Source organism: Alexandromys fortis, unplaced genomic scaffold, assembly GCF_014885135.2.
Source record: "Alexandromys fortis isolate MF-2015 unplaced genomic scaffold, M_Fortis_MF-2015_v1.1 scaffold_24, whole genome shotgun sequence".
Taxonomy (NCBI): domain Eukaryota; kingdom Metazoa; phylum Chordata; class Mammalia; order Rodentia; family Cricetidae; genus Alexandromys; species Alexandromys fortis.
In genome coordinates this window covers 14,108,752-14,136,047 of record NW_026067906.1, presented here as the reverse complement: position 1 = coordinate 14,136,047, position 27,296 = coordinate 14,108,752, and the positions used below count along the sequence as shown (strand labels likewise).

The 27,296-nt window shown below is 38.7% G+C and overlaps 1 protein-coding gene and 1 pseudogene across 1 annotated transcript in view; one reads left to right on the top strand and one right to left on the bottom strand.

The window, feature by feature from the left end:
- Trhde (thyrotropin releasing hormone degrading enzyme) overlaps window positions 1-27,296 on the top strand; it is a 357,366-nt gene that overhangs the window by 224,792 nt on the left and 105,278 nt on the right. The window contains exon 7 of the mRNA XM_050135614.1: window positions 20,714-20,779. Coding sequence (XP_049991571.1) covers window positions 20,714-20,779 — 66 coding nt within the window. The remainder of the gene's footprint in view (window positions 1-20,713; window positions 20,780-27,296) is intronic.
- Window positions 7,639-7,735, bottom strand: LOC126497550 (uncharacterized; annotated as a pseudogene).

Sequence of the window (27,296 nt, the reverse complement as noted above, 5' to 3'; positions counted from 1 at the left end):
GTCCCCTCTCATCGGTCTCTATTTTACCTCTTGCAGCTTTGTCCTCTATGGTCCCTTGAATGGAAATGGACTCCATAGGCTCAATGGGAGTGCCACTATTATGAAGTGTGAACTTGAAAGCCACACCTCAGAGTAGGTGTGGCTTGGAAGCCAGGCCAGTGGCTGACAGGTCTTTCTTCCTGTTGCCTGCCTCCTGTTTGTAGAACACTCAGTTCTCTAGCACCAAGCCTCCTGCCATGATGATAATGCACTAAGCCTTTGAAGCTGTAAGCCAGCCCCAATTAAATGTTTTCCTTTTAAGAGTTGCCACGGTCATGATGCTGTTTCTTCACAGAAATAGAAATCCTGACTAAGACACCTGGCTTGCCTTTTCTACATTTGAAACAAGAGCCTGAGGATGCTTAGAGGGAACCCATGCCATGAGTTCTCAAACCCAGATACCCTGAGTAGAGACAATCATTGCCTGAGACTACCTGTATCTGGATGTGAGAAACCATGCAGCCTTCTGCAGAAGGGAAAAGGCCCAAGTGCAAGCCTGCCTTGCAGTTCAGTTGTGATGGCCTCTGTATTTTATTTTATATGACTGGCCTGAGGTTAAGAATTTTTGGCATGTCTCCCTGTGTTCAGCACAATAAACCTAAGCCAAATAATAGCCAAATATGTATTCTCCAAATTGTGTTTCAACCCCTTTATTTTAAGAATAATGTGTGAACATTTATTGATACATAATGTTCCTTCTGGAAGGTCATATAACACAGTAGAAAACAGGATTGATTTAGCGTGGTTGAAATTATTTTTGGCAACCTGTCTGTTTAAGTTTGTGTTGAGGTGGGTCAGCATATTTAAATATTGTAATATCTGGAATAATAAGAACAGTTGGCATTTATGATTATCTACGTGGTCCTTTGAATAAATTTTTTATATAACTGAATCATCTAACCCTTACAGTGTGCTATGTATGCTATTATGCCCCCCCACTCCCCCCCCACTTTATGATACCTGAACCGAGGCAGGAAATTATACAATGTTTCAGAGTAAGGAAATGGTAAAAGTTGGATTCTGAAGCTGGCAGGTATATCTTCAGTTAACTACAATCTGAGTTAATCTATAATTAAACTACATTTAATTTTTTCTTAAATGTATGGAGAGCACACTATACATTAATATGATTCATCAACGTGATGTATTCTAGATATCACTTAGAGGGTTGATTCACTGGTAGTTAGCAAACCTGAATGCCTATAGTCAGAAGGAAGTCACTAGAAGTGAAGTCTAGCTCTCCAGCCCTCTGAGTCTTTTAGTTAATGTTCAAATTTAATTTTTCCTTGCTTCAGGTAGCAACAACAGTTAACTTAGAGAATTTTAAATGTTTTTAATCTTAAATCTTTAGCATGAATAATAAAAATAAGTAGACATGGATTTTTTACTCTTAAGCAGTGATACTGTATTAAAGGCTTGCATTTTTTTTTTCCAGTATAGAATCTCTATATGTAGACCAGTCAGGCCTTGAACTCACAGAAATCCAATTACCTGTGAAACTCAAGTGTTAGGATTAAAGGCATACATCACCAATTCCAGCGCTTCCTTCTCTCTTTCTTTCTCTGTCTTTCTCTCTCTCTCCTTGTCTTTGAATTTCTCAGATCTTTGAAAAGATTATTTAAAATTTTTATTCTTTGATTAAAAATAAATGTTTTTTTCCTAAAAAATATAAAACATAGCAAGAAGTGTGGTAGACAATTCTCACAAATGGTCTTTTAAGGATAGCATTATAATTATTTCAGCATGTCTCCCCTTCCTTCCCTTTCTTTCAAATTCTTCTGTATACCCCTCTTCCTCTCTTTCAAATTCATGGCCTCTCTTTTATTTAATTGTTACATGCATATGTATGACTTTTAAACAGAGTTCTTTGGTTTGAAGTGACAGCTTTCCTGTTGGAAATCATGGACTAGGACCCTCTCCTGTGTGTCCCAAGTTACTCTCTTCAAGCTGATGTGTGTATCCCTTCCTTGGTTCCTGCTTATTCCTTAGACAATACTGATGGAGAAATTAGGAATATTCCAAGAACACTCCTCTTTGAGATGAAAGCCTCATGCATATCTGTCCCTCCACATCCCGGAAAGCCTGTAGTCACAGAGCTCACAGTCTAACAAGCCAAGCCTTTGATATGTCCCTTTTTAACAATTTTGTTCCTAAAATTACACTTGTGGTAATATATCTCTGATTTTCACTTTTGTTTCAGAAAGCATTTTTTTTTTCAATTTAATTTATTTTACACCCAGGCTACAGTTTCCTCTCCCTCTTCTCCTCTTGCTCCCCCAGTCCCTTCTTTACCCCTCCACCCTCTTCCCTTTCTATTCAGAAAGGGGTAGGCCTCCCATGGGTGTCAACAAAGTAAGGCATATCAAGTTGAAGTAAATATAAGCACCTTCCCTTGTGTTTAGACTGGTGAAGGCAATCCACTATGAGGAATAGGTTCCCAAGAGCCAGCCAAAGCCTTAGAGACAATCCTGCTCCCATTGCAGGAGTCCCACAGGTAGACCAAGCTACACAACTGTCACATATATGCAGAGGACCTAGGTCAGTCTCTTGTGGCCTCCCTGGTTGCTGGTTCAGACTCTGTGAGAATCTATGAGCCAGGTAGGTTCTGTGGATCTTCTTGTGTTGTCCTTGACTCCTCTGGTTTTTACAATCCTTCCTCCCTCTCTTCAGCAGGGTTCACAGAGCTCAAACCTAATGCTTGACTGTGGGTCTCTGCATCTGTTTCCATCAGTTACTCAATGTAGGCTCTCTGTTGACAATTAGGACAGTCACCAATCTGATCACAGGAGACACTCAGTTCAGGCTATGCATCCACTATTGCTAGGAGTCTTAGCAGGGGTCATCCTTGTAGATCCATGGGAGTTTTCCCTTGCATTAGGTTTCTATCTGACTTCAAAAAGCACCCCCGACTTTCCTGCTACCTCTCAGTACTCTCTGACTCCTTTCATCCCCAATCTCATCTCTCACATTTCCATCCCTATCCACCCGCAGTACACTCAGGAGATCTATTTTATTTCCTCTTCCCAGCAAAATCCATGTGTCCTCCTCTATACCTTCCTTGTTACCTAGCCTTCCTTGGTCTGTGGGTTGTAGCATGGTTATTTTTAACTTTACAGCTAACTTTTACTTTTGAGTGAGTACACACCATGTTTGTCTAAGTCTGGATTACCTCACTCAGGATGATTTATTTCTAGTTTCAGCCATTTGCCTTCAATTTATGATTTCATTGTTTTTACCAGCTGAGTAATACTCCATTGTGTACATTTTTTTTAATCCATTCTTTGGTTGAGGGGCATCTTGCTTGTTTTCAGGTTCTGGTTATTACAAATAATGCTGCTATAGGCGTGACTGATCAAGTGTCCTTGTGGTATGGCTGATTATTCTTTAGGTATGTGCATAAGTGTGGTATAGCTGTGTCCTGAGGCAGGTTCATTGCCAGTCTTATGAGAAGCTGCTGTATTGATTTCCAAAGTTATTACACAAGTGTGCATTCTCACTAGCAATGGAGGAGTGTTCGTCTTGCTCATTGTCCTCTCCAGCGTAAGCTGTCATTGGAGCTTTTGATCTTAGCCATTCTGACAGGTGTATGATTGAATATCAGAGTCATTTTGATTCAAATTTCCCTGATGGCTTAGCATGTTGAAGATTTCTTTTTTTTTGTTTTCATTAAGTGGATTTTTTTTTTCATTTTACATATAATCCCCAGCTTCTCCTTTGTTCTCTTCTCCTACTCCCCTACCTACCCTCCTCCTAACCCCTATCCTCTCCTCAGAGGGGTAAGGTCTTCCTTGGGGAATCAACCGTCTGGCATTTCAAGTTGAGGCAGGACCAAGCCTCATCCCCCTGTATCAAGGCTGAGCAAGGTATTACACCATAGAGAATAGGTTCCAAAAAGCCAGTTCAAGCACCTGGGATAAGTCCTGGTCCTATTGTCAGGGACTTCCCAACAGATCGAGCCATATAACTGTCACCCACATTCTGAGAGCCTAGTTCGGTCCCATGCAGGCTCCTCAGTCCAGATCTGTGAGCTCCAACTAGTGCATGTTGAACATTTAAGTGTTTCTCTGCCATTTGATATCCCTCTGTTGGTAATTTTCTGTTTAGGACTGTACCCCATTTTTTAATTGGATTATTTACTTTTTTAATTAAAAATTTCCACCTCCTCCTCTCCTCCCATTTTCCTCCCCCTCTCTCTCCAGTCCTCAGAGCAGTCAGAGTTCCCTGCCCTGTGGGAAGTCCAAGGTCCTCTCCCCTCAATCCAGGTCTAGGAAGGTGAACATCCAAACAGACTAGGCTCCCACAAAGCCAGTCCATGCAGTAGAATCAAAACCCAGTGCCATTGTCCTAGGCTTCTCAGTAAGCCCTCATTGTCAGCCACATTCAGAGAGTCCGGTTTGATCATATAAATAAAGGACATTGAGCCTATAATTCGTGATCCTAGAGAAGCTAAATCAGAAGGTGAACCCAAAGAAAAACATATAGTTATCCTCCTGGATATTGGAAGTAGACAAGATTTCCAGGCAAAAGTTGGGAGCATGGTGGTGGAGGTGGCGTGAGGGTAAGGGGAGATGGGGAGAGAGAAAGGAGAAGGAAAGGATTGGGGAGAGCTTGGGGGAATGGAATGGTTGAGATGGAGGAAGGGTGGATATGGGAGCAGGGAAGTAGATATCTTAATTAAGGGAGCCATTTTAGGGTTGGCAAGAGACTTGACTCTAGAGGGGTTTCCAGGTGTCCAAGGAGATGTCCCCAGTTTGTTCCTTGGGCAGCAGAGGAGAGGGTATCTAAACTGGCCTTATCCCATAGGCACACTGATTAATATCTTGCATATCACCATAGAACCTTCATCTGGAGATGGATGGAGATAGAGACAGAGTCCAACATTGGAGCACTGAACTGAGCTCCCAAGGTCCAAATGAAGAGCAGAAGGAGGGAGAACATGAGCAAGGAAGTCAGAACTGCAAGGGGTGCGTCCACCCATGGAGACGGTGGAACTTATCTAATGGGAGCTCACCAAGGCCAGCCAGCTGGACAGGGATTGTTTATTTTTTGATGCCTTGTTTCTTGAGTTCTTCATATGTTTTGGAAATCAGCCCTCTGTCAGATGTGGGGTTGTTGAAGAACTTTTCCCATTTTGTAGGCTTCCAGAGAAAATATTCTTATAGCATTGAGAGCCAGTGTTTTTCCTCCCATCTCATTTCAATTTTTTTCTTTCTTTCTTTTTTTTTTTTTTTTTGTGATCCTGCTGAAGGCTGGAGCCATGATGTGGATGGAGTGGAAAATTTTGTATGAGTGAAATATAATACTAAATTTTTAATTTCTATAAGAAATAAGTACAAAGAGTGACCTGTTTCTTTCCCCTTTATATGTATTGTATCTCAACAAGGTAACTTTGCCTTTTAGGGTTTCAAATCAAGGGGATGGTTGATTATTTTAGGCTTCTAGAATAACTACAACCAATGTTTCTTCTATTGGCAGCTGGAAATAAAGATAGGGGAAAGACAGATATATTCAAGAAACCAAGGTTTAGAGCAGTGATAAATAGACCCATCACGTGCATGCTTGGGAGGAGAGTGTTAATAATTCCTTGTGGGTCTCAAGGGGCAAAGACCACAGCATATTTTTATGGATGTGGGGGTGTTTGTTTCACAGAGCTGTTGTTTTCAAACTGATTTGTGGATGCCATTTATATGATGTGTGTTTGTTTTTTGAGACAGAGCATCACTATGGTAGTTCAGGCGATCCTTCTACCTCAACCTCACAGGTGCTTAGCTTGCACGGAGCACAACTACAATCATTCCTGGGAGTGATTTTCTCCCCTTAAACTCTGACACGGAAGCTTCAGGTTTCACTGAATGAACTTGACAGCAGTAAGTGTTAAATGCAAAGACTAAACAGTGAATTTCTCATATGCAATTGCTGAATTTATTCTGGTAAGATTGTCTTGATATAAAAACTCCAGCGTTTTCTTTCTTTTTTGTTCCTGAACCACCTCTGCCAAGAGAATTTACCTTGTGATAAATGGCTGGCTGCTTTGTTCTCCTGGATGATACATTTTTTGAGTTTTGAATGTCTCTAGGGACAGGATACATCTGTGCTTTGCCACACTCAAAACAAAACCCAGAAGCTGGAGGCAAAAGCCGTCCTTCTGTTTTACAAGCAGGGGTGGCTGTGGGATTTTCCTCATTGACTGCCTTCTAGATTTGATCTAACCCACTTGCTATTGTCCTCTGCAGCATAAAAGCACCTGAACTGAACTTATGACTTGTCTTTTTCTGGAGGAAAAGCAAAGGAAGAGATAATCCATTTATCAATGAAATACATGAAGGGAATAATTTATTTTCTTGAAAACAAGTGAAAGAGGTTTGATCAAACTTTAATCTTGGCATTTCGTCCCTTTTGTAAACTTGCCCTCAAGACAGAATAGCAGAGGAGAAGATAAAGAAAAGCTTACTCAAGGCATTATTTCTCTTATTTTTTTAAGCATTATTACAGTGAGATAATTTCTTTACCTTTTGGAAGACCAGTCATAGCATGTAGCATGTATTAAATACAACAACAAAGATCCAAAAATGCCATCCAGTTTTCTTGTCCTTGCCATAAAGGAATCATGTTTCTTCTTTGCCCTTTTACATACATTCATGGGTGATAAAATGAAGTGCTGGCCCAATTGGTTTATGTCCTGTCTGGATTAATTGCAATGATCGAAACATCAGTTTGCTGGTATTCTCTTATAAGGCATGTTTTATTTATTATGGGTTGAGTAGGATGGTAAATTCAGTTTTATAGCATAGTGGAGTTAAGAAGCATGGCTTTATCCAATATTGTTCTTGAACTCAATGGTGGTCCTTTCTGTGTAAATAATCTCATCAGCCTTTCATGTGAGTCCATCCTTGAAGAAGTCCTCATATGGATGCTTAATGAAAAAATATACTACACTTTTGTCCTTGTCAGTAGTGCCAGGACTATGAGAGGACCAGAGCGACAGCTAGGTAAAGCTTCACTGCGTGGGGCTAGTCTGAGACCTTTTGTCTGAATGAGTAAGTGGCTCGCACATCTCCATTTTCATAGGAAAAAAAAATCCCCGCATATGACAGCCTCAAGTCTACATGAAGGACAGGGTTATTTATGCTTCTGTCTAGTAAACCTCATTCATGTGGAACATATGCCCATGGTTAGAGAGCACTGACCTCCAAGTCTCAAGTCTTCTTGACTTGAGCCTTATTTTAAAATTGCTGGACAATGATGCATTTCATATTTGAATGCATCTAAAACCCAATTGGTAATGGTTATATCAAACATTTAATTTGTGACATTTGTTAGTGTATATGTAAGCATATTTTAATAACAGTATTTCCAGAACAAGTTTGACATGATACATGTTAGATTCATGATACATGTTAGATTCCCTCTGTAATTTTTAAAAATGTACTAAATTTCACATAGATTTCCAGCTGTGATAGTCTAACCATGACAAGGATAAACTATTCTGCAATATATAGGGACACTGTCTGTTTGTTGATATTCAAAAGTACAAATGATATTGACATCTTTGAAGATTTTCTCGGTCTGTCATATTTAACTAATGACATTATGACACAAAAGAATTTAGATTTTTCTTTTATTAATTAATATTAATTAATTCAACTGATAAGAACAGATACTCCACTTGATCTTAGCCAAGAGACCAAGAAACAATATAAAAATCAGTTTTAAAAATTAGCCAGAAATACGCTTAAGCTGTTGCCCAAACAGTATTGCAAATTACAGCCCAGCTACACAGTTTTCCCTCCTTCCTCTTCACCAAGTTCTTTCCCCTTTCCCTCTCTGACCACTCCCAATCCACTCCTCCTCCATTTCTGTTCAGAAAACGACAGGATACCATGGATATCAACAAACATTGCAAATCAAGTTGCAGTCAGGTTAAGTCCTCCCATTGTATTAAGGCGGACAAGGCAACCTGGTACGAGGAAAAGAGTCCTAAAAGCTTGCAAAAGAGGCAGAGACAGCACCTGCTCCCACTGTTAGGAGTCCCACAAGAAGATCAAGTTATATAGAACATATGTAGAGGGCCTATGCCAGTTCTATTCAGGTTCGTTAGTTGTCAATTCAGATTCTGTGTGCCCCTGTTAGCCCAGGCTAGTTGATTCTGTGAGTTTTCTTGTGATATCCTTGACCCTTCTGTCTCCTACAATCCTTCCTCTCTCTCTTCAATGGGGTTACCTGAGGTCAGCCTAATGTTTGGTTGTGGGTGTCTGTGTCAGTTTTTATCAGTTGCTCGCTGAAGTCTCTTTGATAACAGTTGGGCTTGGCACTAATCTATGAGTATAGCAGATTTTCGTCAGGCAACATTATATTGACTTTTTTTTCTCCAGTCGTGTTTGGCTGTCTCCTAGGTATCCAGCCCATGGGTCCTGGCACTCCAGGTAGTGTCAGAAGTCGGCTTTTACTCTCATAGCATCCGTATTAAGCTAGATTAGTCATTGGTTGGGTCAGTCATCCCTCAATCTCTAGGCCATGCTTACCCTAGCACATCCCATAGGCAGGGCAGCCTGTAGGTCAAGGCTATGCGGCTGGGTTGTTGTCAGAAACCCTCCATTGGAAGTCTAGCCTGGTCACAAAAGATGGCCAGTTCAGAACCCTCTTCATTATTGCTAGGAGTTGTAGCTAGGAGCCCTAGCTGGGTTCATCCTTGGAGAATCCTGGGAGAGTCCCTTGTGCCAGGTTTCTACTTGACCCACAAATGTACCCTTGCTTTTCCGGTTGCCTCTTTCAGTACTCTCTCCCTCTACCCCCACAAGCTGATCACTTATGTATCCATCCCCACCTGCCCTCAGTCCACTTAAGGAATCTCCTCTATTTCCTCTTCCCGGGGAGATCCCTGTGTCCCTCTTGAACCCTCTTTGTTACTTAATCTCTCTGGTTTTGTGACTTGCACATAGTTTTTCCATTATTTACAGCTAATATCCACTTATGAGTGAGTACCACGTTTTAGCAAATTATGTTGCCTTAACTTCTAAAACAAAATTACATCTCTTATCCAATCAACACTGGTTTGTGGCATTTTAGGATTTTAAAAAAATGAAACTAAATATTTTATCAGTATTCTGTCGTTAATCCCTTCATATTTTTGCATAAGTTACCATAGATTAACTACTAAGTTGATTTTTATAATGTTTTTATTAATTCTTTAGGAATTTCATACAATATGTTTTGATCACATCCAGCCTTCTCCCCTTACTTCCATACCCTCCTAATTTTATTCCTTCCTCTGTCCACTCCTCACGTCCAGCTGTGTTGACCAGCTACTCCTGGATGTTGATTCTTCTTTGAAGTGTAATCATTAGCATGTGTCAGTCCACTGACTGATATCTCTATCTCGGCAGTAAGCATTTACTGAAGCTCCTCAGCTAGGCATGCAACTGCATGCAAACCTTCCCTGCTCTATGCTGGGATTTGCCCAACTTGAACTACTTGTGTGCGTTGCCACAAGCACTGTGACTTCATATGGCCATCTACCCTGTGGTGTAAGGGCAATACTGTTTCCTTGAAGGCATTCACCTCCTCTTCCACAAAGATCCTTGAGCCTCGAGGAGAGGTGTGTGGTATGGATGTCACATTTTTGACTGAGAATTCTGAAATCTCTTTTTCTCTCCAAGTTGACCAGTTGTAGATTTCTGTATTTATTGCCATATACTACAAGAATAAACATCTCTGATGAGGCTAGTACCTTGATATTTCAAATAAGTTATTACTCATATGCTCATAATTGTTGGAAGGTTAATACGAAATCTATGGCTATTTCTAATCCACATTTTTCTCTACAGATAAATTAACTTTAAATAAGATGCAAACTGTCTAACAATAATACTGCTTGAACAGCTATGAATACCTCATAGAGTTTCAGAGTGATAAGATATTTATATAACATAGAGTTGATAATAAGATTGTAAGGTGTATAAGTTGACAGTTTTCCCAAATAAGTCTATTTGTCATTTTTAAATAAAAACCTTAAGAAAAGTTTAAGACCTAGAGAAAATTATGTCATATATTCATTACCACACAAACAGTAAAATGTCACTATTTTGTTGGACATAGTTCCTAATGTTCTGTCAAATAAGTAAAGCAATAGCGTTAGAAGCCCCCATCTATCCCTTTCTTAACCCACACCCTGGTTTCTTTTTCCTAGGGATAGCAGCTAAGCTAAGCTGCTCTATAGGTTAAAATGACCTCCAGGACAATATGTCAAGGGCCAAGTCACAGGTGCATGTGGAAGGTGACAGCAACTGAAGGTAGCAACAATGACCTCCTAGAAGCCCCCACCTCTTACAGATAATAGGAATCCATCTCCTTCCTTCTATGTCTACTTTCCCTTTGAGCATGAGGAATGTGATTTTGCTCTGCCATGAGCTACCTGCATTATGTGTGGTCTCATTACAAACCCCACAGCCACAATACCTGTCAGCCATGGATCACAGACTCCATAACTGTGGGCTAAAATGAACCTTCTCCTTTTGCAAGTTAATACTCTTGGTTACTTGTTACAGTAGCATAAATCCGATGATCAAAGAGAATATTATTTCATCTGTATGTTCATATATCCATAGCTTTCATAAAACAGGAATAAAAGCAATTTTGTAGATTTGTCTTCATCTTCATGGAAATAAGTAAACTGAATGAATTGGTACACATGCAATTATTAACATCTTTATGTTTATGTGGCCTGGTCAGGAATAGCTGGTGGTAAGGTTTAGCATCTCCCAGGGTAATTTTTCAGTGTGATGGACAATGGATATCTGTTTTTCTTTCCTCATTATCTCCACTCCTTTATTCTTATTTGTTTTCATATGATGATTCTGTTTTATTTTCCCTCCTGAAATAATAGAATCAATACAGGAGTCAGTGTCCTCCCACCTCCAATCCATACATCTTGCCTGTCAAACCCTGTCGTTATTTCTGTGGCTCTTCATTGAAGTGGATGAATGTCTTCAGTACGACGTGAACACCTCACCCCTGCATAATGAACGTGTCCTGCTGTCTGCTCAAGGTTGTTCTTGAAGCCCTGCCTCTTTTCTTATGATCTATCCATTTTTCTTTTCCTTTTAAAATAATTTATTTACTTTTTAAAAATCCCAGTTATCCTCCCAACCTCCTCCCAAATCCTCTCCTCCAGCCCAAACCCCATCCACTCCTCCCAAAGTATTAGAACTCCCATGGGGAGTCATGAAAATTTGACACAATTTGTTGGGGCAAGACCAAGACCCTCTCCCTTGCATTGAAGCTGAGCATGGCATCCCACCAGAGGAAATGGGCTCCAACAAGCTAGCTCATATGCCAGGAATATATCCTGGTCCTACATCCAGGGGACCCTCAGGTGGTCCAAGTTTTACCACTGTCTCTCACATATGGAGAGCCTAGTTCGGTCCTGTGGAGGCTTCACAGCTGCAGGTCTAGAGTTCATGAGTTTCCACGAATTTGATTCAGCTGTCTCTGTAGATTTCTCCATCATGATCTTCACCTCCCTTGCTCATATATTCCCTCCTCCCTCTCTTTGATTGGATTCCCAGAGGTTAGCTAGGTGCTTGTTTGTGGATCTCTGCATCTGGTTTCTTCAGTTACTGGATGAAGGCTCTATAATAATAGTTAGGGTATTCACCAATCTGATTCCAGGGGAAGGTCAGTTCAGGCACCCTTTCCACTATTGCTAGGAGTTTTAGCTGGAGTCTTATTGTGAATTCTTAGGCATTTCCCTAGTACCAGGTTTCTCCCTAACTCCATAGTGTCTTTCTCCTTCATTGCTCTCCCACCCCATCCCTCCCACCCCTCTCGACCATCCTGTTCCCTCATATTTTCATCTCCCATTCCCTCGCATTTAGTGCCTCCCCCAACCCTAGTTTACTTAGAAGACCTCATCTACTTCCCCTTCCCAGGGCAAGCCATGTGTCCCTCTTAGGGTCTTCCATGTTACCTAGCTTCTCTAAAGCTGTGGATTATAGTCTGCTTATTCTTTGCATTACATCTAAAGTACATACCTTGTTCGTCTTTCTGAGTCTGAGTTACCTCACTCAATCATCCATTTCTCATTCTCTTCTCAATCACTTTGGTCTGTATAAACTATTATAATTCTTTCATCTCATTAAGAAAGCCTTTTGACTTATAATTACTTAGTATTATGCTTTTTTGAGGGGAACGACAACGTAACTTCACCATTCTCTTTCTTTAAAATTGCTGTGAGCTTTTATTCTGGCCAGTTGACCAAACCTCTTCCATCAAGTCAAACATTAATTTCACATTGAAAAATTTCATTAGTCTTCATCTCAGTTCACTGTCTGAAGGAGACTTTGAATATTCTCCATAGACACACTTTTTAGGTTGTTACCTACTCATTCTACCAGATTTTCCTGCGACCTCCACATCCACACTGTGGTCCAACCACACCTCCAAATATATATTTAAAAAACCTTTAAAATTTATGAAAAGAATGTGGAGCTTTCATTGCACTTAGAGTAAATATCATGGCAAAATGTGAGTGTGGAAGACATGGTCACATGGGAAAATGAGTTTAGCTAGAAGGGAGGTTGACTATTTGCTTATATGGGAAGATAAGGAGGATGAAATATTCTTACCATGGCCTTGATTATGACCTGAGGATGGTGCTTAGAAGTAAAAATTTTGGGAGGCAAGGAAGTTAGATGATCACAATTCCATATAAATGTACTGAAGCTTGTTAAATGGCAAACACTATTCCAACTGTTTTGTGGGTAATTTTAAGGAATTGTCAGAAAAATACGGGTGGACTTTCTTCTTGTTCTTAATTAAAACAATACAGTTGTCGCTGTCATTACTACTATCTCTTAAGTCTAATAGTAGATATTTAAATGGTGTAATGAGCTTGGAGTTGACAGCAGAACTAGAGCGCTTAGCAGACATTAAGTGTCTGTAGTAATTATTAAAATTAGTTTGATGTGGCCCACAGGATGGATTTTGGAGGGTGAGAATGAATCTGGGGCTGTCATTAAGAGGTTGTGAAATAATTCAGCTGCACAGAGGTAGAGGCCTGGCCTCAGGAAGTAATAAATCAAATAGGACTCCAAGGTTCTAAGCCTGGGTGGTGGAGCAATTGGGCATTAATTTTGCTTTCATGATTAGAATTAATTTTATTTCCATTTTCATCCTCTGTATACTCTTTTTTTTAATCTTTTTTATATTATAATATAATTATAGGCAACTAAAGAATGTTGAGAACAGGAGAAAGTTTGTTTTCAAAAAAGATCATACCAATTGATTACCCAATACTAAAGGATCAGCCATGAAAACATATATGAACATTTTATATACTGAGCAGCTTATATTTATGTATTGAGCTATACACAGACATATGTATGTAACAACAACTAATGGATAAAACAGGCTATGAATTTCAAAGACAACAAGGAGGGGAGCTTGGCAGGGAGTTTGATCAGTTTGAGAGTCAAGAACATTCAAGATTAGGTATTTTTCTTCCCAACCCTGTTTTTCAAATGCTAAAGTAGCATATAATACCTTAAAAAGAAGTTAGCGTCTCTCTCTCTCTCTCTCTCTCTCTCTCTCTCTCTCTCTCTCTCTCTCTCTCTCTCTCTCATTTTTTATTTATTTTTTTACAAAAACTCTGGGAGTATTCAATATATTCTTTCACTTCAGACCAAAGACTTTCTATATTAACAGATTTTGGCAGAATGTTGTACTCTCTATTTGTCTATGCTTAGTGAACAGACATCTTTCTGAAAGTTGCATCTGAAAAGCACTTTGATTTTGAAGTCAGTATGCTAACCCTTTCAACAACACAGACTATAGTAGGGATGTCTCACTGCACAGGTTTCTCTGTTTGTTAAAGAACTATAAAAACAACAGAGTGGACGGAACCCAGAGGGACGTGTTCCAGGTCTGACCATGCTGGCGGATATTGAGCAAATGATCCTTTACTTCAGTTTCTCCCATCTGTAAAGTGGAGGCAGTGATGTGGGGTTACTCCAGTCCTTCCAGCCTAATAATGGAATGAACCATGAAGCATATGCGCACAGCGTATAAGGTGTAGTAGCCAGAGACTTGAAAAGAAACTTCTAGTTTTGTTGATAGTCTTGTGACTATAGTACACTGATCACCAACTAATGTCTGTGACAAGCCAAAAGTAGATTGTACTTGTGGGGATCTCCATACTGCAAACTGCCCTAACGAATTAATCCTGATATTCTAAAGCATAGACACCACGATACATAGAACATTATTGGGCAAGGGAACCAGGTCGGTTTGGATGATGCACTACAGAGGACAACCCATACAAGTGGAGGGTGTTGGAAGCCCTTGGATGGGAGAACTCCAGGTGGGTAGCTTGTTACAGAAATATCTCCCAGACCAGAGATGTCCTCCAATCATATCCCCACTGGAGGGGCTTCCTGTTTTCATGGAATAGGTGCTCTGTGGTTTTTTCTACTCAGTCCTTGACTTGGAGTAAGCTGAGGACTGCGGCTTTCATGGGGGAGACTACAGAAGCAGCTGGCAATCGGAGCAGTGTGTTTTCACACGCTTTCAACTTCTGTTGCATTTGGTTTGTACTGAACTTGTGCTAAGGCGGCCTGGTGTTTCTTAGCACCATAAGCACGCCCCACCTTCCCATGTCCTCCACATGTTTCATTTCATTTCCAGCCTGAGAGTACGGGAAAGCCATTTCAATCTTATTCATTTCCTTTCATCCTCTGCTGTCGGAGTGCCACTGATTCTAAACTGAACAATTAGAACAATTTCCTTTTTTTCTTTCCCTTTTCTTTCTCTAGCAGCCTTTTTCTTTTGAACCACCAACCAGCTTCCAAATCATCACACAGACACATATATATTAGTTTTGAATACTTGGTTTAGGTTAAGCTCATTTCTGGCTAGCTCTTTTAGCTTAAATTAACCTGCTTCCTCTTTATCTATCTTTCTGCCTCTGGGCTCTTTTCTTTTCTTTCTTCTTGTGTTTCTTAATTTCACTGGTTTTCGTGTCGGACTGACTGGCAGCTTGGCTAGTGCTCCTCGTCCCTACCTTTCTAGTCTCTCTTCTTCTCCTCATTCTCCCTTAACGTAGGTTTCCCCTCCTATTTGTTCTCTCTGCCTGGCAGCTCCATCTGTCCCTTTTTTTCTGTCCAGCTATTGGCTGTTTAGCAGTGAGGTGCTGCTGGAAGGCAATAGTGAAACAAATGTAACACATCTTTCCATAATTAGACAGTCATCCTCACATCTTTAAACAGATGCATAAAGAAAAGGAACACACCTTTACACAGTTAAAGCAATATTCTGCAGCATAAACAAATATAACACAACTTAGCCTAGCTAGGACAATATCCCAGAACGTTTTTTTTTTTTTTTCTCTAGGTTCTCATTTCTCCAGTGATTTTAAAGAGTGTCTAGGTTCCGTCTTGATTGCAAATCCCAAGACAGTAACCTACATCAGTTAAAGGGGACAATTTGGAGCTGGATATAAGTGGGCCTCTAATCATAGTTCTTTTACTTAATTTGGGTCAATGTCAGCAAGTTATACAACCTTTTAAGCCTCACACTTCTGATTGGACAAAATAATGATACCTTCTTTGTTACATTGTGACTGTATCACACCATGAGAGCCTTTAGTGATTGCTACATTTCGAGTGAATTCTATTCACAGGACTTTTCTACCGCTTCCGTGTTTCACTCCTTTCTACCCAACATAGTTACTTTGAATCTAGTTCTACTCTCAGGATGATATAATCTAAAGACTGCCTTTGCATTGTGGAAAAGAGAAAGACCAGTTGCTTATCTGAAAATCCTTTGTACTAAGATGTGTTGCGGGTGATGGGTCTACCTTGGTGAGACAGACAGGCCATGCCTCCTTGTGCAGCTGCATTCTGCTGTGCTGAGACTGACTCCAGCTGTGCTTTGGGCCCTAGAATCTTAGTGACTTATCCCTTCATTTCCCTTTTCAGTTTTGTGTAGGGCTAAGTCCCTCCCCTTAGGGGGCATGTTCGCCTCGGGCTAATGTTTGCCTATAAATCTGGGGAGTGTGCTCCCAGCCGTAGCTTCTGCTTTCCTGGTCTCCACCGAACGGTGGTTCTGTAAGTCTATTTCCCCATTAAAGCTGTATATATTTTTACAATCTGTCTGTATTCGTTTACGCCGTTACAGTTTTGTCTCAGGAAGCCTATGCACATTCTCCCTGAGATAACTGAGATTCTCCTCTTCTTCTTCCTGGAAGTTCGTTCTAACACCCATCTCTCAATCTGCATGTCTACAATCACCATCTCTGTTCAATCATTATTTCTTCGAACAACATTTTCTCTCTGTATCTGTATATACTTTTTAAAGGCCAAGGGGTTGGTTGGTGTGCACCCATTTAGTCCCAGTACTTAGGAAGCAGAGGCAGGTAGATCTCTGTGAGTTCGAGGCCACCCTGGTCTACAGAGTGAGTTCCAGGATAGCTAGGGCTATACAAAGAAACCCTGTCTCTAAAAACCAAAAATAAGTATAACACAAATGCCCCATGTTCACGTGATTTTAGCTTCATTCATACCCACGGGATAGTAAAATAGTTCCTTCCTAATTGTTAGTGACTAAATTCCTCTGTTAAATATTATTTTCCTTGAAACTGGAAGCACAACTCCCAACCGTGTCTTCCACGACTCTACTCTTACCCACGTTGCTTTCGACTGTTATACTCTGGTGTCCACCTTTGCTTTTAATTTAAATTCCTGAGTGTTTATCCTGAGCACTACATAGAAGACTACGTGGTTTTCAGAAAGCCCTATGGGTTCCATTTTCTGTTGCCTTCACTGAAACAAGAGCACATTTCTCTGGCGTTCTTACCTACTCCTAACCATGTTAGTGTCTCCAGCTATGTCTTCTCCTGTAGCTTGTTTCTTTGTTTCATTTCCTTTCTAGTCCTGTGTGTCTAGACCTATTTTTAAAACTTCACATTTTCCAAGTGATTTCTGTAGTTTAGTTAACTTTTTCTAAAGTATTTTTTTTTTTTTTTATTTTTCGAGACAGGGTTTCTCCGCAGCTTTTGGTTCCTGTCCTGGAACTAGCTCTTGTAGACCAGGGTGGCCTCGAACTCACAGAGATCCGCCTGTCTCTGCCTCGCAAGTGCTGGGATTAAAGGCGTGCGCCACCACCGCCGGGCGCCTAGAGCATTTTTTTTTAATGCATAGCTTCTAATGTCATCTTCTCCTATCTTAGACTAAAATTCAAATTTATCTCTGTCACATTTGTTAAACCGCCTGGCTACCACTCATTCATCTTGCTTGTTTCTGGGTGTCTTGTATCTGGTTATCCGGGGTACCATCCTTAAGCTCTCCCCTTTCCAAATACTTCAGCTCTGCAATCCAAACTTTTAAATTCTGCTTCAAACTTACTTCCCGCTCAGTCCCCCAATATGTGGCTTCATGCCTTCCTGTCTGTATGACCTTCTCTCCTTCAGGTTTCTCCCCTCCCCACCTGTCCCACTTTGTAAATATGATTCTTGTTACATTGTGTCGACGGGGGCTGAATATGTTGTCCACCTTTGAGGCAGAACCCAGATGGTCACTCTTCAGATCCTTTAGCCCCATAGGGATGAGCTGTACTTACAGGGTTCCTATTTGTATTCTGTGGGATATTATAGAAGAAACTACCAACTCACAAAACATATGCTAAGGAAATAATTGAGTCTGGAAGATTACCTTCTCTTAAAAAGTGATTACACATTGTGAAAACATACCAGTGAAACAATAAAGACTATCTCCTTGATGGATAGCTGGTGCTTAAGAACACAACGTAACTGCCATGTGTGCAGACAATTTCTCTCTTTGTCAACTATTACTGAATTAAGGGAGCTTATCTTAGCCACCAGGAAAGAGATGTGCTAAGTCTGAGGCAAGGAGAAGGTCTTTTTCTCTGTACATAGTGCCTCTGAGATAATTAGGTACTCAGATTATTAACAAGGTAAACCAAAATAAACAAATAAAGGACAGAAGAAAACCTACTAAATGATGATTGAGTTTTTAAACCTCTTACTGTGACATATCGCTTATGATATTCTAAGCAAATCAGTCAGTTTCTATAGTGTCTCTCGTGGACCTTGTTTTATAAAGTTATGCTGACTTTTCTTAAGAAATAGTACGATTCCTTTCCATAAATCTCTTCGACGTACTTAAGAGTCCAAATCGCTTTCTCGTGGCTGGAATTTTCAACCACAAGTGATTCTTAGGTTGCCACATTATAAACGAGGTTAGCTTGACGAATAAATATGTTCAAATTCAGAGATTTGTGATTCAGCACTTCTTTTAAGTCAGAAGCATGTGGGGTGACTTTTAGTGTTGCCTTTGTTGCAGCCATGCGTAGTAAGGGTCCTGTACACTGACTAAATGGTCAACCCACCTGACACCTCTTTGCAGACTTCATTAAAATAGGCGTTTAAAAAAATTAGCAATCCGCAGAAAAGGTCAGTTAAATATAGAAGATTGTAGACTGCTCCAGGCAACATCAAAATATCCAGGCAATAAGTTTTCTGAAATGTAATTGAGTTATAGTTTAATGAAGAGTTGGGTTATTATGTCTTTTGCATATTGGTTATATTTCTACGTCTTATTTCTGAGGCCCCTGCTCCAGCCTCCCTAAGACAGGAAAACAGGCCCATTCTTTATGATTACAGAGTACTCTTTTATCACTAGTTCATGCCAACTGATAGTTTTTATAGCCTGACAAGGGACCAAGTCATCAATACCTGGAGGGAATCACTTAAATCATTTGAAGATGGCTCTTCTGCTCCGAAGGGAACCTGGAGCTGACTGTCTCACAGTCTCTCTCTCCCCAGGTGGCAAGGGTTAGTGTTGCTGAAGAACTGACAGATTTTTCCCTCAGGGTGGGTAGACTAGATTGGAAAATACATAGGAGGAGAGTTTGTCAAGAAAATTCAGGGAGCAGAGCTGATGCGTTCTAAAGGGGATTCTCACCTGCTCCCTGGATTGAATCAGGAATGCTTATGTTTTATGGAGTTGTACAAGTGTGCGGAAGACAAAGAGCAAGAAGCAAAACAATATACATAGGAAGAGAAAGGCTTGGAAGATGTGAGGGGGAGAGATACCCGGAGGGGCATAAAACTTCATGGTTTGCCAGCTCATTTGTTGAGATGATAAAAACCTTCTCATCTGAGGAACAAGTTCTTCGGGGAATTGAGATTTTATTTTTTTTAAGGCAGTGCTTTAAGGATGATTGACTAATGGAGTGAGAATATTAGATTGCATCAAGGTTCCAAAATTAAAGGGAATAGTTTTAGTGTTAAAAAGTGGAAAATCACGGATGAGTTGCTGGACTGACTGCTGCAGAATGGTGCAAGTTGGATGAGGGCTGTAGGGTTCTCTCCTTGAAGAGGATACCCCCGGTGCATGCTTTGAGACGTCACAGCCAATCTCATCAGCTGTGAGATATACCATCTATGTGCATTAATAAAAGTTAAAGAGACACCTTGGAGAAGGTGCTATTGCAGTATGTGCATTTGTAAGAGTGGCGGAGGTTATGTAGATGCAAAGGAGTTTCCACTAAACCTAGACTATCATTTATACTTAACCAGTCGCTGCTTGTTAACTCTGGAGCAGCTCAGCGTGAAATGGTGACTTCTAGAAGCTAACTTAAAGTTTACATACAGGTTTGTTATCATCCTGGCTTACCGCTCATTACTTGGATTGCTTCAGCTTGGTTACTTTAGGCACATTTTGCACTGATTGCATTCTATATTTATTATAATGGTAGTTCTCAGGTTTTCTAATTTAATATTTTATTACTCAAAATATATTAACCACATATCCTTTCTTACATATAGGTACATATAACTACATCTGGCCTTTCTCAGAAATGGATATGACAAAAATATTGAGCCAAACTAAAACAACATTGATGGCTTACAATGTCTTTCTGGCCCAGTTTCGAACTCTTCTACACACACACACACATACGCACACACACACACACCACACACACTTTTTAAGATATGTAATACGCACACATATATACTACACTTTATATACACATAAACATACATATGTACACACTAATTATTTAAGTCTCAAAACTGTCTCGTCTCACTGAATGGAATTGTTGGTAACTCTTTGTTGCAAGAGAAGTAAATAAGAAATGAGAGGTCTAAACCTTTGCTCTGGTAAAAGTGTTAAAAAAAAGTAACAGAGATAAATTTTGAACCCAGAAAACTCAATGGCTTCACACTTCCTTCTTCACTTCGGCTGTGGAGCATCCTCACTTGATTTAGTTCAGTAACCACCTATGGTACCTGTAGATTCTATTTTCCCTTGAATATTTCTTAGCGTGGTGTCCTTATGTTTCCAGATCATGTTTTTTGAGTATAAGTTCCATGCTTTATTAAGTTTGTCGTGTACCATGTTCACAAAAGTATTTATTATTCCTAATTACAGACTGTTCTGTTGTGTCTGAGGGATTTTCACCTTGAAGTAGTAGGTTTTGATTCAGAAAACATGTAGATGTATAAAACATGGAATTTTCAACCGTTAAGTGAGATATGATTTCATGTTTTTCTCCTTGAATGTTTTCCAAGTAGAATAGACTGAACAAAGTATTGTCACATGAAACTGTGAAAATTACACTTGTTGAAATTCTTTCCTTTTGATTACCTTTCCCACAGGGCGCTGCTTTAATTAGAATGCTGGCTAATTTTATGGGCCATTCGGTTTTTCAGAGGGGTTTGCAAGTAAGTAACATGCTTTCTATTTCCTCCGACCAATGTTTTCTTGTCATTATATTTATTTTCAGGTTATGTCACACTTTGGAAAATTACTAATATCAAATTGCTTCTTTGATGAGAAATTTAAGAAATGCTAGGCAGGCTTGGTCTTTCAGTATGACAAAGGAAAAGCCTTCACAGGACACATAGTGTAAGGTCTGTCCATTCTCAAACAGGTAGACAATTTAGAGGTGTTTAATCGGCATTGACGCACTGAATTAAGTTTTACTGAACTTCAGAAAACCTGCTATTATTTACTGTCATTGAGATGCTTATGTAATATGAGAACAAATTGTTGGCTTTACATAATTAAATAATTGAGAAAACTTTGTGCCTGCTTCTCAGTTATGTACGGTCTGTTTTGTTTTATTATTGGTGTACAGAGTTGCTGTTTGTCTCAGTGAAAATAAAATACTTTTATTTGAAAGAGATGCGAATCACTTTAAAAGAAAGGAGATAATCATGTGTTTTTCATTTTGTTGTTATCTCTTAGAAGCCCGTTCTTTTCTAATGTGAGCAAGAAATGAAGTGGATAGGAACAGAAGGGGAAGTGTGAAGGAACTAGGAGGAGCAGAGGGAGGAAGAACTGTAATCAGGATATATTGTATGAGGAAAAAAATGTGTTTTCAATCAAAGGGGAAAAAGAGAGAATGAGCAGTGGCGTATAACTGCATTTAGGGTAATGAGTATGAAAATGTAAGGATGGATTTGTGTAAAACAAAATTATTAAAAATGTAGAGCAGATAAAACAATAAAAAAATTAGAACGTTGATTCCATTGAATCTGTTAGAGTAAATCACTCTCTTAGTCACTGTGATTGATGAATTATTTATGATGCATTCTGCTACTTAGAAGTGTCCTTTAAAGTAAATTGATGTTCACCTGAAATACAATTATGCCGAGACAGAGAGAGCAATCAATCTTATCTGTTCTTAGTAAGCTTTTCATTTGGAAATTTAAATAAACCGCAACTGGGATTGGGTCATATTTTTGTAGTAGAATTCTATCTTTATCAGAAAATAAACTGAAAGATAAAATACAAAAACAAGAGTAAAATTTGATACGAAAAACTCCAAATTTAATGCAACAAATAAAAGGAGCATATACATTTATTGGAGAACAATTTTCCTTATAAACTACTTTTGCAGATTAGTTTTAGCAGGCTTCGAAATTTATTTTAATCAGCTCTTTTCATTACAGACGCCCTCCGAATACCTGAATCCATTGAACGTATTTGCTCAAGGTTGTAGGTTCTATTTGCTGAGGGATGAAGACTCCATTCTGATCACATAGTCGAGAAACCCTTTTCTTTTCTCCCCTTTCTTTTCTTTTTGCTTCACCTCAAAGAATGCCCTCCATGAATATAAACCGTCGGGAGAAATGGGTTTCCTTATCCCCACTGCTTTGTTTTCCCCACCGAATTTGTAACAAGACAGTTTCAGAAAATATCTAAGTTTTCATGAGGTCAAGATAAATTGAATTTGGACTCCTGTTGGCAAACTGATATGAAATCATTTTCTGCATACAGTTGTTATTATTTCTCTTCAACTATTCACATGGATATGCTCATCAGATTGCCTGACTTTAGTAAGTTATCTGGGCAGAGTGTTTTTGCAGCCTTTTCCCATATCCTGTCATGTTTTCTATGGTATACAAAACATATTATTTTGAGTATATCTTACAATCTGTTTTGCTGACTCTGCCTCTTCAGTGTTATCTGAAATTGCCCAAAAAAATTGAAATAAACTTTTATTTGAAGCTAATGATAATACTCAGTTTTGGACTTCAACACTTGATTTTGTTAATTTTCAAGCAAGGGAGTCTATGTTTGTCAACACTGCATTCCGTTTGCCTCGTGACATCTCATTGATCAGGTGGATCTGTATCCTTCAGTGCTTGGTCTGCAGCTTCCTTTATTTATACTTATCACTCAAACTGATTTAGTGTATCATCAGCAGTTTGGATTAGTTGACACTAGATCCTTCTGTCTGGGTTATCAATTATCATCTCTTGTGCATGAAGATGTATGGGGTACATTTTGGAGATGACCTCCTGAACAGACACTTCATGTCATGGTGCTGAGTGTTGGGAGAGTTCATATTAATAAGCCTGCCATTCACAAGGCTCTGGAGAGTTTTACTTTACAAGTTGGTGAAAGGGCTATTCTGGGATGTCAGCATTTACCTCTGAGGAAAATCTATTCATTGTTTTTACATTAACCATGGCTATTTCTATGTTGACAAATGAAAGTTTATTGTTTGCAAATAGATTATGTTCATATTTACTGGCTCAGGTAACCCCAAACTGCAAATGAGGTGTGTTTTCATATGCTGTTATTCCTTCTTTTCTTTCTTTCTTTTTCATTCTTTTTACATTAAATTTTTTCACCATGTACTCAAGTGATTCCCTTAACTATGATATGATAGCAAGCTATGATATCAGCTTTTTTTATTATCTAACAAAATCTGTTTTTTTATGTCTGTATGGGTTATTCTAAGGCAAAAATATTTACAAATATGCACTATGTAATTTATCTAGTAGATTTCTAGGTCAGTTTATATATTCATATTTTCTTAGTAATATTTGAATAGGGTTTCAACAATATTTTACATATCACAGAGTACTTTGTGTGGCAATATGTATTTTAAATTTCAAACTGATGATATATCACAGCAGGCAGGGATTCTTAAACTTTTGGAGAAAAAAAAACCTGTTGTGGGATATTTGATTGCACTGTGAAACTCTGAGACTGAGTTAATAAAACCTTGAATCAGGGTGTGGAGCCCGTGAGTAGTTGACAGGAATTAGTCCTAGAGAGGATGGAGGAGCTAGGAATACAGATAGAGAGACTCACAGGGAGGGGAAGAGAGGGACTTAGAGATTCCTGAGCCTTTTTGGCATGAGATGAAAAGAAGAGATGCTCTCTTTCTGAGTCTCCAGGCAAGAAGGAAGGTCATCTGGTTGCTTCTTGGCTGTTCTGATCTAGGAGGTTTTCATACCCTCCTCTGACTGCTGACTCTTTATTGGCAAATAGAATAATAGAGTTTAAGCCTACAGTTGGCATCTGCAGCCAAGCTGCTGTGATGGCTGGTGAAATGCCTGCAGGCCACAGGGGGTCTTTATGTATCAGTAGATTTGGGAGCAGTTGCTAAGCTGACAGAAAAAGGACAGAAAACTTTTGTTTTTATTCATTATATAACCTATAAATAAGCTATCAGACAGCAAGGAGAAAAATTAACTGAGTAAAAATGTCCAATTGCAAGGAAAGTCTTGATGTTTTTGGACATCTTATTTCTTTTGAGTTTACTTAAATGTTTAAATTGTTTAGTTTTTCATGACTTTTAACAAGAAATGATCTCAAACCCCTTCTTTGTAAACAAATTGTATTCATAAGTTTAGATTAGTTGATAATTTTGTTAATTATGTTTGAATTGAAAGTGGAACATGCCAAATGAACCTAATTTAAACTTTTTTTTTGTTTTTGATTATATGTACCATTCATAAATAATATATTTCAAGACACAGAAATGATTATATTTTTGCAAGCTCTACATATCTACTGTTAAATATAATCCATTACACAAAATGATAGCAGGCAGTTTGTGGGAAGCTTGAGGCAATAGAATAAGTGCTGAGAAATAATTCTCATTTCTCTTAATTAATATTCAACCTCCTTCAAGCCATGACATCTCTCTTGGCCTCCCGCCTTATTGCAAAACCGAATTTTCCAGACCTTTCCCATCTTTTATGCTTCCTAAATATAGGATTTATTTAGGACATTTGATCATTTAGGCAATTTTATTTGATATTTCATAATTTGGTACAGCTTTTTTAATTTGATGGAAGCATACCATTAACTGCATGTACAAAAATGGCTTTCTGTCCTTGAGCTTCCTGGGGTCTGCTGAATGTTGTACTGTGTGGCCATCACTGTACTGTGTGCAGTAATGCAGCTGTAACAAATCAGATGGGTGCTGCTCTACTGCAGCTTTTGCTATTAATGCGTTTTAATTTCTGCTATGAAAATCAACCTATGTTGTCTTGGGTTTTAAACCACTTATTTACTTTCCTGCTTTGCTCCAGATATTTAGTATTTTTTGTGATAATCTATGGTTGTCTTACATATTTGCTAATGGCTTTTTGAAACTTGTTGATGATTTCTATAGCATATGATATGTCAGAATTTCTAGTTGTTCCCCTTAACTGTGCTAATTGAGGAGAATTAGCATTTGCCTTGTTGAGTGTTACTATAGGAAATTCAGACAAGGGAAGGACTTATCCTCTCAAGTAGGGGAGCTGTTTTTAACACTACGCAGAACTCAGGGGATTTAGACCTTTGAAGCCTGTGTTCTAATCCTGCTTGTCATTTGGCTTCCTTTCTGTACGCACACAAACACAATGAGCACATGTATTGCTATCATGCTGCTATCCCTTATCAATGCTGCCTCCTCTAAAAATCTAACAGATAGGCAAACCCTTGTCGATAGCTTTCTTTAGAGAGGTAGATCCATTTCTTAAAGGGCTAGCACTTACCATAGATAAACCAGCTTCAGTTTTAATGTTCATATTGAAAATGGATCATGGAGAAAATCAAATACAAACTTTTCTCTTGTCAGATTATGTCTTTCAGTTACAAATAATAGATGCTGAATATGTTAAGTTCCCACACCTAGCTCTGTTCTACCTTATCAGGCCAAACCAGTTTCTTTATTGACCAATGGTATTCACACCACACAGAGGGGAATCCCACATCAACTATCACTTTTTCTTTTAAAACAAAATAATTGTATCCTAAGGATATGAGCCTGAAAGTATCATTCTTCATGTTATTATGAATTGACATCAGGTAATTAAATATATATATTAAACACACACACACACACACACACACGAAAGATCATTGTTATACCTGATGCAAACTCAAACCCTAAAATCCCTGTCAGAGTGAGTCACCTTCCGGCTCAGCCAGTGAGAATAAGTCAATAACTTCTAAAATATGTTTGAATAGAGAAAGATTTCTCTTAATTAGTATTTAACTGCTCTCTTCCATAAGGTAACCTACAACATGTTTGGCTCCAATTATCAGATTGAAAATTGCTTATGCAAATCAATGTAAGCAATGAGGTGTGGATAAAAAACAAAAAGGAAATGTCATTATTATTGGTTCGTGCTCATAAAATTATGATAGCCCGAGGGTAATGACAGGCACAAAGCCATGGTGATTATTAGTAGCAACAACACCCTTAATGACATGTTCCCGTGAAGTGTTATATTTAAGTATGTGTATTTGAGATTTTTATTTGAGAATCATGGGCTTATGTATAGGTGTATTTCCTCCCTTGCATGTGGATTTTTAGACAAACTGAAAGTTAGCCATCAGAGCCGAGGTGGTACACTGAAGTTAATTCCCTCCTAAAGAGACTATATGCATACATATCATGATGAAAGTTGAATTACTCTTAATGTAAAATTACCATTGACACTTCACCCAAATGTGTCTAACTCCACTTACAGGCTTGTAAAGGTTTAGATACTCCGTAAGCATAAAACTGAATATTTCATAATGATTTCTAGTGATCAATCAATATCATATAATACTGATATACCATTGCAAGTTTTTTAGACATTGGGTCTCCCTTAAGCAACATTTAATTTGTCAAATAATTAGCTCCGAAGCTAAAATGAGTAAGTACATTATCAAATATATGTATTTGTATTTGTAATGCACGGAAGTCAGAATTTTTTTTTTTGGAAGTCAGAATTTTTGTTTCTTAAATGAAACAATATAACTTTTAAAAAGAAATGAAAATCACTACTCATATTTCTGAAATAAGAGGAAAAAAATGTTGTAGTCATCAATTTCATATAAAAGAGACAAATCAGTTTGCAATAAAAGGTGCCACCAGCATTTTCTTCTCATTTCCACAATTATACTTATAATCCATAATTCATGGTCACATAACTTCAGTAGAGCTGTAGGAAAATCAGTGTGATCTACCTCAGGACCGGAGGAGCCACATAAGACCCTGTCCTTTCTGATTGGATGGCCTCTTCTGCCCTCCCCCTCTCCTTTCCTTTTTTGTCTTCTCTTCCCTTTCCCTTAACTTCCTCTCTTTGCTGTCTCCAGAAATTTTTCTTACTTAGGTTAGAGCATATACTTCTTTTATTTGACTCTGGGACACTTTGACTTCTTTTGGAGGAAGGATCCAAAAAAATACATTAATTCTTCGCTTTTTATTTTTAAATAAAGCATTATGTTTATTTACTATCAATTTTGCTATTAAAATAAACAGAATTTCTTTGTTTAATAGATATTTTCTAAAATTTTTGTATGTTACATTCTTTATGGACATTTATCAGGTAGTTTATTACGAATGGGTTTCGGCTGAAGAAATCAATGTTTAGAGAAAATACTCCTTAGATAATTTCTAAAAACCACGTGACGGGTAAGGATCAGCATGGATTCTTTTTTTTTTTTTTTTTT